The 14495-nt window shown below is 38.0% G+C and overlaps 1 protein-coding gene across 4 annotated transcripts in view; it reads right to left on the bottom strand.

Moving 5' to 3' along the window:
• Nucleotides 1-10147, bottom strand: part of nox4 (NADPH oxidase 4) — a 20478-nt gene extending 10331 nt beyond the window's left edge. The window contains exons 1-11 of one of the 4 annotated variants that reach the window (XM_079886772.1): nt 9879-10138; nt 9636-9731; nt 7634-7744; nt 5551-5635; nt 3937-3965; nt 3820-3888; nt 3434-3461; nt 2244-2316; nt 1820-1900; nt 740-917; nt 451-618 (exon numbers count right to left, since the gene is read on the bottom strand). In XM_079886772.1, coding sequence (XP_079742898.1) covers nt 451-618; nt 740-917; nt 1820-1900; nt 2244-2316; nt 3434-3461; nt 3820-3888; nt 3937-3965; nt 5551-5635; nt 7634-7744; nt 9636-9731; nt 9879-9935 — 975 coding nt within the window. In that variant the 5' untranslated portion in view covers nt 9936-10138. Of the gene's footprint in view, nt 1-450; nt 619-739; nt 918-1819; nt 1901-2243; nt 2317-3433; nt 3462-3819; nt 3966-5550; nt 5636-7633; nt 7745-9635; nt 9732-9815 lie in introns of all 4 variants that reach the window. The other 3 variants (XM_079886774.1, XM_079886773.1, XM_079886775.1) reach the window with 3 other exon arrangements.
• Between the last annotated feature and the right edge of the window lie 4348 nt (nt 10148-14495).

The following is a 14495-nucleotide window of genomic DNA, read 5'->3' as shown; positions in this document are numbered from 1 at the left end:
ATTGTGAGCAAAAAAGTCAGAATTGTGAGATTTTATTAATTACTTTAATAATTACTTTACTTTAAAAGTACTTTATGAATTACTTTAATTTAATAATTAATAATTATCTTTATAAATGTTTTATTCTGTGGCGGAAACAATCCATAGAAAACAGTTGTGCTGATTCATATTTTTGTGTAAACCGTGATATATTTTTTCTGGATTCTTTGATGCATAGAATGTTCAAAAGAACAGCATTTATTTGTAACATTATAATGGTCTTTACTGTCACTTCTGATTAATTTAATGTGTCCTAGCGGATTAAATGATTTAATTTCTTTAAAAAAAAAAGAAATTACTGACCCCAAACTTTTGAACGGTATTTTTTTTTTTAAAGAAGAGCAATTTCCTCTTTAAAAGTTCTAAATTCTTTTTCAAATTCTAATGTAAGCGTGTGGAGGCGGGGCTTACCTGTCCAGGGCGGGGCTTAAAGCCTCTCTTCAGCATGCGCAGCTCTATGACATCACAGGGATGGCTAACGACAGAAACTATGGTAACAGGAGCAGCGCTGCTTCTTATGAAACGATACAACCGCTCGGCACAGTAAAGGCAGAGAGGAGCCGAGACCCACAACCACGTCTAAAACACACACACACACACACTCAACGACTCATAATCATTCACATACTGATGTACACAAAGATATAATACAAACAACATGCCCAGATGCAATTATTTACTCTTAATCAGACAAACGGACCTGAGGGAAATGTGGTTGGAAACGGGCCTCTTCTTGACAAACCATCTGTGGGCCGCCCGAAAGCTCCTCCCCCTTCTCTCCTGCTGCTCTGTGATTGGTCCGTGAGCCTGAGCTGAGATTGCTGTGCATGCAGCCAGGAGGGTGGGCCTCCACGTTTGACTGATACTTTAAAGCTCCCCTATTGGATAGAGAGGCTCCAATCATATCACACATAGCATACAGGAAGAAACATCCCAATTTGCATACTTCCATTCACTGAAAGTACGTTAGTTAAAAAATGCATTACTTTAAATTTTACTTTTGCTTAATATTTTAGATTTGACATTTGCAAATTTGTAAAAAATAAATAAAAAATTCTCTCAAACTTTTCTTCTATAATGCAAGGGATTGTAATAGCACAAAAAGTATGCATCAAGTATACAACTAGAAATAGCACACCATCCATGCAGCTCTTGCATTATATTTTTAGTGCATATTTAAAGGGGTCTTAGTGTGTAATGTTGCTGTTTGAGCATGAAAAAGTCCCTCCAGCTGGAGTTATTCTCTATTTCAGTGTCAGTGTTTCTGAACTTCCTGAAACGCCTCCATTGTAGTCTTGAGTTTCTTCTGGGAACGAACACGTCACAATATTCCTCATTTAAGGGGAATAAAGGGGCGGAGCCTGGTTGAGTTAGTTAGTAGTGTATTGAAACTCAAGGTTATGGTAAGAGGCGGTACATTTCCCAAACACACTCGAAGCGCTTGACCAATCACAACACACTGATCAAGCCGACCAATCAGAGCACAGTGTGCTTTCAGAAGGAGGGGCTTCATAGAGACAGGAAGTAAACAGAGCGTTACTGACAGACTGGGAAGAGAGGAGCTGCAACAATGGAGAATATGGGGAAATAATGTGTTTTTGAGCATGAAAGCATGAAAACTTATTCTTGTAGACTAGAGCCCAAAACAAAACCAAGACTTTGAAAAAGGACATAATAGGTCCACTTTAATAATTTGTTTGTGTTGATCTTGCATAAATATTTTCTCTATCCTGTTTGTATGTGTGTGTATGTGTGTAATAAAATGCATTTATGAACTCACCCCACTACGTGGACCATCAGAATGATGTAAAACACGATGTAGAGGTTGTGAGTGTACCAGAATATCTCGTAGCTTGAGACTCTGAGAAAAACAAACAATTGCACTCACATAAAAAGGAGAGCGAGATAAAAGAACATCTAGTACAGAGTCCAGGTCTCTCCGATTGAACGAGACGCTCCTGACATGTCCTACAGTGAACTTAAGCAACTCAATTATAGCAGGACAATGGAGAGGATAAGCCAGATCAATCAGAGGGGATGGACCCCTCCAGGTAATGGTCTCTGTAATTATAGTCGAGTGTGTGTGTGTGTGTGTGTGTGTGTGTGTGTGTGTGTGTGTGTGTGTGTGTGTAATGTCTGTCTAGGGAGAGGAGACTAGGGTCAGAGTTAGGTCAAATAACTCTTAAAGGTTTAGAGGTTCTCACCTAATAGAGTAAGACGACGCTGTGAACATCAGAAACAACACCAGCACCAACAGGACGCCAGTAACTCCAGGAACTAAGAGGAGAGTTACTATATTAATAAAACATAAAACAAACTAAAACTTAAATCAAACTAGAGCTGCACGATTAATCATTAAAATATCTCGATTCAAACACCCACGTGATTTTATTCCTAAATGACAACGATTCGGCTGTGTCTATTAAACCTTTGACAAAAATCACAGCAGACATTCAGATCAGCGTTCTGACCCAGAGAGAGCAGTTGTCATGTGTAGATATGAAACAGCGTCACAAACAGTCTTTTCAACCACACTGTATCCCTATTTCAGTCTTACAATAATTCTAATTATCACAGAAGTACTGGGATAAAAGTTCATAGTTTGTACACAAACATTGATATCTACGGTAGCGATCAAAATAGAGTTAATCACCTTTTGAAAGTAACTTGACGCTTCAAATAAAGATTATATTGTTTACATCGTTACACCAGTAGGTGGCGACAAGTGACTGTTAAAAATGTATTTGTAATTGAATCATTCACTCAAGAAATTCGTTCAAAAATGCTGATTCATCCAGTAAAAAAACAAGAGAAGTATTTAAAAGTGAGTCATTGAATCATTCACTCAAGCCACTTTAAAAAAAAAAAATCAATCAAATTAAATAAACATTTTTAAATAGACTGCAGCAAGTAATATTTTGTGAGAACCTCTAGTAAATTACATGTGATTTTGTTGGTTGAGAATTGTGGGAGAATTGTGATATTTTAAACAAAAAAAATCTTGATTCAGCTAAATCAAATGTTAAATAAAACTAAAAAAAAAAAAAACATTTAGAAAGAAAATTAGAAATCTTGCCTTGGCAACTAACTGAAATGTGTATGTTGAAGCACTAAAATGCTTAACTTTTAAATAAACAGTAAAACTGAAACTGAAATTAATTAAGTAATTAGTAAGTTTAGACATTAAGTTGTCTGAAATAACCTGAAATATTCATTTAATTCAGTAAGAGAGAAATTTAAACACCTCAGTTGGCAATCTTACATTAACCCAAAAATAAAAGGAGACAAAGTTAAAGTTAAAAGAATGAGTCCACATCCTACATTAAACGTCATCATTTCGGTTTCACTATATTAATGTGGAAGTAAAGCGGGGAGATTTAGAAATGTGAGGCACCTGTGCTTATGATGAGAACTCTGGGATCCTGAAGAGATAAAAACACACAGAACAGCAAATCAAACAGCAAAACTACATCAAACTATGAGCTATAAACATCAGATTTAAAGGTGTTTTTAGTTTATTTATTTTGCGTGTGCCACTCGTCTTGGAGTTATACTGAGAAATGTAGGATCACACAAAAATAAAACATTTAAAATGCTTTATTCAGTCAACCATGTAGAAATGTAGGATCAACCATGTGAGAAATGTAGGATCACATAAAACCAGCCTTGGTGAGCAGAAGAGACTTCTCTCAAAAACATTATTTATCAGTGGACATTTTTCTGAAGCATTATTACTTTACGTATGCGTTTAAGAATCTTGCTATATTCTGTAATGGTTACCTGTCCTCGATACTGAGCGACATTGAGCGCGGGGAAATCCTCTGAATATCTCACAGAGAAACTGACCATATTGAGCGCGGGGAAATCCTCTGAATATCTCACAGAGAAACTGACCATGTTCACGAGGTGAGCGCACACATGGACCACTGCAGACATAAACATGAACACACACACACACACCACATCAGAGACTCACACACACACACTAGCAATGACAGCATACGTCAAGCATGTGTGTCACAGTGTGGAAGACAATTTGTCTATTCAGCGGCTCTCTTTGTGTGTGTGTGTGTGTGTGTGTGTGTGTGTGTGTGTGTGTTGTAGTTGTCATGTTAACTGAATGCCTCTGTAATTAGAACAAGACCACAATGCAATGAGACAGGAAATGGGAGGGGGGTTTCAGACACAAGACAAAACCAGCTGGGAATCCCTCAGGATATTCCTGTGTTCTCTCTCTCTCTCACACACACACACCCCCACAATTTTAGGGAAAAATCAGGTCCATCGGAGGCGTCCAATAGACTTCTTAGGTGCGCCGAAAGAACAGCACAGACACAGTGTAATAATCACCATGGGAAAATCTCAGAGGAAAACTGGGAGTTGTGTAAAATATGATATAAAATATGTTTTGCCCGATGAGAAGTTATTAAGTTAGTATCTATGTATCATCTTTTTACTCTTTTAATTCATTTTATAACGGTTTTAATTTTCCTTGCTTTTTATTTTGTGATTATTTTAATTCCTTTCTGTGTAAAGCACTTTGAATTGCCATAGTGTATGAAATGTGCTATATAAATAAACTCGCCATGCACACACACACACACACACACACACACACACCTGTCAGCCGCTAAAACCTTCTAGTCTGCCACTGTAACATTAGACGACAGTCATTTAACCAAGTCAAACTCTCAGACTGCAACACACACACACACACACACACACACACACGCACACACACGCACACACACAAAAAGACATTTACAGACTAGTGACTCAGCCTATAAAATGTGTTTTCCCTCCCCCATGAATCTGCTGTCTGTCTGCATTGTTCTGGAGTCAGTTTTGGTCTGTTCATGGACTCTCTGGTTCATAATGTACTAAAAATGATACAGTCTTTAGCAAATTAACAAGCTGCATCTGATTGTTTGGCCTGACGAACAAAAAAGATAAAGTTTCCAGGCAATGACACGTCTGAGGAAGTCTTCACAGGATTTGACAAAGTTTGAAGTGTCATTGTGTCAAATCTTCAGACACTTTATAGCAAGTAAAATAGATATTTTGCAGCATAACTGTTCTGTTTGGCTTTCACAGTTCTCAATTAAAGCAAGTAAAGCATATTTTGGAGCATAAAGAATTAGTGAAATTTCACAGACAAAAAGGTCCACTGTATTTTGTCAAAAAAATTACTTTTTTTAAAGTAAGAAGTATTTAAAAAGATAAGAAAAAGTATTTTTTCCATTAATTTCTCTTGATTCACCTCGTAGCTTATAATGCTTTAATGAAGACTTTAAAAAAATCCACTACAAACTTTGATTTGAAGCAAAAAAGTATTTGAAAATTGGACAAAGTTACAGACTGTGAACTTAGCTTTAGTGAGGGAAAGAACTACAATCCCATGATGCATTGCGAGCAGTATAATCGAGTTAAGAACGATAGAGAAATATAAAACTACACATTTACAAATGTTGAGTATATGTATAAAAACAATACTTCCGAAATGTATCTCACCTGAGAAGACGCATATAGTGACTCCACATGCCACGTGAAACGTCTTACTCTTATCTAGCAGCCGACGAACACGTCTACTGGTCACCTAAGAGAAAGAGTCAACACAACCCTCATTTAGCATTTAGCATAGCAGCAAAACATTTTTTTTTAAGTTAACTTTTTTTTTTTCACTTCAGCAATAATTTAAAGGGGTGGTATAATGCCCTTTTCACAAGATGTAAAATACGTCTCTGATGTCCCCAGAGTGTGTATGTGAAGTTTCAGCTCAAAATACCCCACAGATATTTTTATACAGCATGTTAAAGTTGTCACTTTTTGAGGGTGAGCAAAAACACAACGTTTTGTGTCTGTCCCTTTAAATGCAAATGAGCTGCTGCTCCCGGCACAGGGGGCGGAGCTTAAACAGCTTGTGTCCTTTAACCTTTACACAGACATGCACTGAAAATTTCAAAAACTTTTAGCCTTTTATATTCAAACCGGATTATGTCAACGGAGTCAATGATGGAGAGACTCAAGAAGTGACAACATGTAGAAGCAACAGGACATTTCTGAATGGTTAGTTGATGAATTTATGTAGCTTATGTGTAGTTATCTTCTAGTCATTGATTAGCATATTCTGTCTTGATAATCTATAAATCGTGTTCCGGGGGCGGGGTTTATGTAAATTTTAGGGTTGGTGATGTCACTAACCCGGGAGGAATGTCGTGTAGTCTCTACCAGCCGTTTGTTGTAGTCCTTAAAAAGCGATTTCTTTAAAAGCAATTATCTCCCTTTGCTTTGAACTTTGAGCGTTGTAACTTTGCAGATGTTGTTTATGCTCAAACAGCAACATTACACACTAACTAAAGTTAGAAAAGTTAAATCATAATCAACCACCCCATTAAGCCTTTAAAAAGAGACCAGATTTAACTTTCAAGCATTCAAGATTTACCACAGATTAAGCTAGAAATGTCATTTTCAGGTCTCAGCTCAAAAAGTGGTTAACAGGTAATAAATGGATCATAAAAATCTACTAAAATATAATATTAAATAATAAACATTATCGAACTAAAATATAGTACTTTCATTTAATTGAAATATAAAACAAAAAATAATTTTTAACCGCCATATATGTATGCTTTTATACAAGAATTTAAATTGCCGAATTAATGCTATGAAATGAATGTTTTGAATATGAAATTATAAATACAGAAAATGATTTAAAGCTGCTCAGATGCTGTAATCATTCACACAGAACCAACGCCGCATCGGAGTGGCTATTTTAGTGCAGGTTTTGTATGATTTTATTGCATCTTTATTCAGGATTTAAAGCCAGCACAGAGCAGCCTTAACTCGACTGCGTAAAGATGCTTTTTAAAGTGGCCATGTGATGAAAGAAGTGATCCAAGTGAAACATTATCAGAATTTTTTTTTATTTTTTTAGAACATTTGTTGTTGATTGGATGGAGGCAGATCTGAATACAAGCATGCAGTCTATTATGAGAAAGGGGCGGAGTTTAAGTGCACTAAATGATTGACATAATGTGAGCCTGGACCACATAAAGTCACATGGGTCAATTTTTTTAAATTTAGATTTATACATCATCTGAAAGCTGAACAAATACGCTTTCCATTGATGTGTGATTTGTTATGATAGGACAATATTTGGCCGAGATACAACTATTTGAAAATCTGGAATCTGAGGGTGCAAAAAAAATTAAACATTGAGAAAATCTCCTTTAAAGTCCATTTATGTTCTCGATTGTGCTGCATTCACTCACAAAAATAAATGTTTTATATATTTACGGCAGGAAATTATCTTTAATTATCATGATCTTTACTTAATATCCTAATGATTTTTGACATAAAAGAAAAATGTATAATTTTGACCCATACAATGTATTGTTGGCTATTGCCACAAATATACCCGTGCGACTTGAGACTGGTGTGTGATCCAGGGTCACATATGTCAACAAGTCTGTCGTTTTTACCAGAGGATCCAATTATAAATGAATGAAACACATGGATGGATCGTCAAAGATCTCAAACATGCATTTGCAAAGTAGATAGTTGAATTTTGATAGCAACATGCTGTGTGTCTCACCCGCTGGGACCCTCGCAGGAAGGAGAGCAGTAATCTGCACATCGGCAGCAGCACCAGACTACAGTTGAGGTTCAGAACAGAGGCCGACGCTCGACTGATGCAGAGACCCAGCTGAAGACACACACACACACACACACACACACACACACACACACACACACACACACAGGTTACAGTAGCACCAGACTACAGTTGAGGTTCAGAACAGAGGCCGACGCTCGACTGATGCAGAGACCCAGCTGAAGACACACACACACACACACACACACACACACACACACACACACACACACAGGTTACAGTAGCACCAGACTACAGTTGAGGTTCAGAACAGAGGCCGACGCTCGACTGATGCAGAGACCCAGCTGAAGACACACACACACACACACACACACACACACACACACACACACACACACACACACACACACAGGTTACAGTAGCACCAGACTACAGTTGAGGTTCAGAACAGAGGCCGACGCTCGACTGATGCAGAGACCCAGCTGAAGACAAACACACACACACACACACACAGGTTACAGTAGCACCAGACTACAGTTGAGGTTCAGAACAGAGGCCGACGCTCGACTGATGCAGAGACCCAGCTGAAGACACACACACACACACACACACACACACAGGTTACAGTAGCACCAGACTACAGCTGAGGTTCAGAACAGAGGCCGACGCTCGACTGATGCAGAGACCCAGCTGAAGACACACACACACACACACACACACACAGGTTACAGTAGCACCAGACTACAGTTGAGGTTCAGAACAGAGGCCGACGCTCGACTGATGCAGAGACCCAGCTGAAGACACACACACACACACACACACACACACACACACACACACACACACACATTACAATCTTCTTAAAGAGCTCAAGTATGATGCAGGCAGCCATATACTTTAAAACTTTATACTGTGGGAGAAAAATAGTGTTACTGTTTTAGAAAAATAACGATTTAAAAAAAATAAAATAATAATTGGCATTCGTGTTGTAAGTGTACAAAAAACTTTGAAAAAAAATATTACAAAAAAAAAAAAAAAAAAATTAATAATCTTTACAAAAATATTAATAAGATAATATTATAATTTTAAGAAATTGTAATTATATCATGGTTAAAATATTATGTAAGAAATGGTTATATTATCTTAAATATGAATCCAAAATAATTATTAATAATTTTCACAAAAAACATTAACAAGATAATATTTGAATTTTAAGAAATGGTTATAATATTATCTTAGATATTATTAATTCAAAATAATAATTAATAATTTTTCACAAAACATATTAAGATTTTTTTTAAATAATATTATGTTAATCATATTATGGTTATAAATGTTTATATTATTATCTTTAAAAATATTAATTCAAAATAATAATGTTCACCAAAAAAAAAATATATATACACACACACACACACTCGCATATATATATATATATATATGCGAGAGTGTGTGTGTGTGTGTGTGTGTATATATATATATATATATAGGCTATATATGCAAGAGAGAGAGAGAGAGAGAGAGTGTGTGTGTGAGTGTGAGTGTGTGTGTGTGTGTGTGTGTTTGATCATTGTTTCCTGTACAGAAGTGAGCATGCCGTTACACGCCTGTTCAGCTCTATACAGAAACACAACAGCCCTGCATATGAGGGATCACACACACACACACACACACACACACACACACACACACACACACACAGTGTAAAACTGCTGGAATTGTCCAATTCTGGCCAAAAGGGTCTCTCCGTCTGAGTTCAGAAAGTTGTGTTTTCAAAGTCTAAGAAAAAAACACAAAACTCCACAGTACACACAAACTACACACCTGTCAAACTTAATGGCTAAACAAAATAAACCTTTCAAACCCAATAAACTCCTCTCAAATGCTCAATCTCTACATACAAACTGTCTCATGCATTACAAGCAACACACACAACTGTAAAACTCACACATCCCACACTTGAAAACATCATAGCTCTTACCCCCAGCATCTGGTGTAGATAATAATACTGCGATCCGCTGAAGTACAGCATGAATGATCTCCAGAACAGAAACACATTCACTGCAACCCAAACCATCTGCGCAAAACACACACAAACACACAGATAAAGTACAACAATCCGACTGACAACTTCTCAGCTGTTCAGCAATCACACACACACCTCAGTGCACGCGCCTGTATGGATCCTGTGACAGCAGAGTGTATAAATCTCTCATATTCTCACCATGATCAAGTGTTTCGGTCCTTCATTGACCCTCCAGCTCTTCAGCGCGACGCTCATGATTCTCTCTCTCTCTCTCTCTCTCTCTCTCTCTCTCGTGCGCGCGCGCTCTTTACGCACCGCAACGCAAGTCTTCTAACCGCACATCACCGGTGCAGATGCTGTCCGTTCGCTCTCATGATGATGATGTCTGTCTGTCTGTCTGTCTGTCTGTCTGTAGGCTTCTTCGTGACTCCGCGTGCCGTTCATGTTCTCACGCACGCGCCTCCACCAAACGCCGGCCGGTTCACTACAAACATCCTGTGCCGGGCCCGGGTGAATCCTGGGTAATAAATTAAGAGGATTTTCTACTACTACTACTAATAAAAGATAATATTTAACACTACATTTCATGGAAATAGCCTACCCTTAATGAAACAATGTAAGAAAATTATAGTAATAAAACAAATCGTCATTGATAAACTAAGACGATAAAATTATAATAGCCTACAGAATTACGAATAAAATAGTGATAGTCACAGCCACAGCCCAAAGCCAAACCCCAATTAGCCATACTTGTATTTAATCTTTTTTATTTATGCTTATTATTATTATATGTTTGTTTCTATTATTTATTTATTTTGCTATTTGCTTGCTACAATAGGCTTACTAAATGTTCAGATGTTCTAAACCATTTTCTGTTATTTTAATGCTTTGGCAATACAATATATATATATATAGTCATGCCAATAAAGCTTTCTGAATAGGATTGAATTGAGAGAGAGGGAAACAAAATAACATATACAAAATAGGCCTAAAACTTGGTCCAAACTTTTTTTCTTGGAGGGGTTTATTAACATCCTGGCTATATCAAACATGGGTCAACAGCGACATCTATTGCTGAACGAGAGCTATTTTCATTTTTACACAGCCAGTTATAAGAATACACACACGCACGCACGAACACACACACAATGACCTGCTTCTCTCCCTTCGCATTCCTGGAGATGGTCCTCACTGCAGAACACGAAATCCAGGGGGAGGAGTTGGATCCAGATCCAACTCCTCCCACTTTACATATACCTAAACTTACCCATCTCCATCCCCTGATCCCTAAACCCACCCCTAAACCTACCAATCTCCACCCCTTAGATCTGGATCCAACTCCGCTCCCTGGATGTCGTGTACTGCAGTGAGGTGCTTCTGGATTGTGCTTCTGAATAGCGTACCGCACGATATACGTCACCTTTTCTCATTAATATTCATTAAGCTAGCGACGGTTGCTAGGGGGGTCAAACTCGCGCGTGTCACTCATGCTAGACGCATGTAAACAGTTTACGGACGAGATGTCTACTGAGCTAAACCTGCTAACTCTGTCCGAGAATGATGTCCCCGGTGCCAAATTCACTGGTATAGAAGTAGAAGAACATACAAATATTCAATTGAAGAGATGGCTTGAGTGTAGAGGGCTGAAAAAGACGGGGAAAAGAGCCGACCTGATCCAGAGGTAGATTGTTATCGACAGAATTTCTCCCCCAAAAAACATCGCCTTACGCCACTGACAGTGACATTTTGCAGTTTCAACAAGCTATCTTTTACCACCCTATGTCCTGTCTGTCATATATACTATGTCCTCTGGTTGTCTTACGTCTGACAGTTGTTGGGGGTCATTTATATTATTATTATTAATGTATTTATTTTTTGTTTAGCGATCGCTAATGCTACTTGGTCACAACCAACAACACTTAATTTTTAATTAATATCAAATCTAAATTCTCTCAATTATTGAGAGAGAGCAAGCGCAAAATGCGGCATCGGCATCTCGAAGCGGCACTTCCGGCGGCATCTCCAGCTGCCATCAGTGAGCGGCATCTCCAGCGGCCAAATGCGGGAGCGGCATCTCCAGCGGTCATCAGTGAGCGGCATCTCCAGCGGCATCAGTGAGCGGCATCTCCAGCGGCCACCAGTGAGCGGCATCTCCAGCGGCATCTCCAGCGGCATCAGTGAGCGGCATCTCCAGCGGCATCAGTGAGCGGCATCTCCAGCGGCATCAGTGAGCGGCATCTCCAGCGGCCACCAGTGAGCGGCATCTCCAGCGGCATCTCCAGCGGCATCAGTGAGCGGCATCTCCAGCGGCATCAGTGAGCGGCATCTCCAGCGGCATCAGTGAGCGGCATCTCCAGCGGCATCTCCAGCGGCATCAGTGAGCGGCATCTCCAGCGGCATCTCCAGTGGGCAGGACTTTCCGGTGCAGCAATCAATATTTTTTATTTTATTAACTTTATTAATTATTTTATTGTCCAGCTGTGGCTGCTGCCAAAGTAGGCCTAAGTGTGATGATACCACTTTCTGATTAATTAGTTATGTTTCTGCGCAGAGGAAATTATTAAATCCATTTTTTTCATAAAAAAGTAGGCTAACTGAACATCATAGGCTATTCATGTGAAAAATTATAGGCCTAATTACTAATTTTAAAGGTTTTTACATAGAGAACTGTAGCTAATTAATTAGAAACACACCAAAATATATCCTAATTGTAATTTTATTTAACATTTGTTATTCTTCAAATTAAATCGTCTTTACAAACGTAGGTACTATTAATAATAATAATAATAATATTATAAATATTAACAATATTAGTAGCCTAGTAGCCTACTAGTACACATTTATTAAAAACATATCTGTTGTAGGCCTACTAGCCTACAACTGAACAACGTATGTTTTTAATAAATGTGTCTTTTATATTATAATTAATAAGGAATATGCTAATAATTTTCCTTGGTGCATTAAATCTGCCACATACATGTTATGTTGGCCTATTATAAATAATCAGAATACTTGCAATCTCTGATTTTTTTTTATCATGTTAAAATCATAATTGACTGATGGCCGCTGGAGATGCCGCCGGAAGTGCCGCTCACTGGTGGCCGCTGGAGATGCCGCTCCCGCGTTTGGCCGCTGGAGATGCCGCTCACTGATGGCAGCTGGAGATGCCGCCGGAAGTGCCGCTTCGAGATGCCGATGCCGCATTTTGCGCTAGCCCTTACTGGAATTATTTTACCCTCCCCCCTAAGGCTGTTTCCTTACTACAGAAAAAGTAAATCTGTCAGATCTAGGGCCTACCTGTAGCATGACCAGGCTTGCTAGAAAAAGGCAGAGGCTGAACATGTCTTACATATTTAAATAAGAGTATTTTAAGAAAGTAGGCCTACATATGACTTTTATGATAAATACATGTCATTCAAGGCAGTAATAGCACCTACAAGTAACTATATATGTATATATATATATATATGTATGTATATATATATATATATATATGTATATATATATATATATATATATATATATATATATATATATATATGTATATGTATATATATATATATATATGTATATATATGTATATATGTATATATATATATATATATATATATATATATATATATATATGTGTGTATATATGTGTATATATGTATATATATGTATATATATATATATATATATATATATATATATATATATATATATATATATATATATATGTATGTATGTGTGTGTGTGTGTGTGTGTGTGTGTATATATATATATATATATATATATAAGAGAGAGAGAGAGTGAGTGTGAGTGAGAGAGTGTCATTCATTCATTCATTCATTCAAAATAATGTCTAGGGCGTAGACCCATCGTTCACATTTATCCCTCTGGGTTTTTGGCTTCGGGAAACGAATAAAGAATACATCCTTCATATGTGGACGGTCATAGTGTCTGGAGTCGTTTCTGCAAGTTCCATAGCAACAGTGTTTACTCGGCATGTTCTTATTTGAGGGTTAACCGGCAGAAAACAAGCAGTACTAGCATGAATCATAAGCGAGCGCGCTTCTATGTTGACCCCCTTCCGGTTTACGTTGCTGACGTCACGCGGCCTTGCGGTCTAAAAATAGCACTCGTGCGGCACGCTATTCCTCGCCTCTCCGAGCGCGTTCACGCAGAGCCGTCCGCGGGGGCGCGGCGGTTAACATACCGCAGCAGTCTTTACTCTTAACGGCTAAAAATGAATTCAGTTTACGCAAACTTACACCTTACTTTACTAAAATTATTAGAAACTTTGATTTATTTAAGGATCACTACGTGCCCGAACCCCATTTGTGCGCATGTTTGTGAACTACTGAACACTGAACCGATCGATGTCCGACTCATGCAAAAGAATCGTTCTTCAGAATCGATTCATTTTGATGATTCGACTGAACCTAAACAAATTTTGAGAGTAAAGGTAGCTTGTGTGTTAGAATAATACAGATGTGTACCATCTGAAAGAACCAATATAACTGAATCGAATTAAGAATGAAAAATAGTCCCTACTTAAAACAACAAGCTAATCAGCCAAAAGTGGTGCGCTAACCATCAATCTGGCTTCATATCAGTAGTGGCTCCTGCCATAAATTTGGATAGGGCTGATTCTGGGTCTTAGCGCTAGTTTACAATTTATGATAGCTATATTCTAATCGCTGAACACATCAGACACACTTTTGGCAGAATTCTAATGTCCTTGCGTTATTCAGCCTGAAGGTGGCGCTCTAGTGATGATTGACAGACTTTAGTACACACGACAAACGCATTGAATTCCATCATAGAATTGAT

This window comes from Squalius cephalus (genome assembly GCF_949319135.1).
Source record: "Squalius cephalus genome assembly, chromosome: 11".
Taxonomy (NCBI): Eukaryota; Metazoa; Chordata; class Actinopteri; order Cypriniformes; family Leuciscidae; genus Squalius; species Squalius cephalus.
The sequence above is the reverse complement of the archived record's forward strand: the minus strand, read 5'-3'. Positions and strand labels throughout refer to the sequence as shown.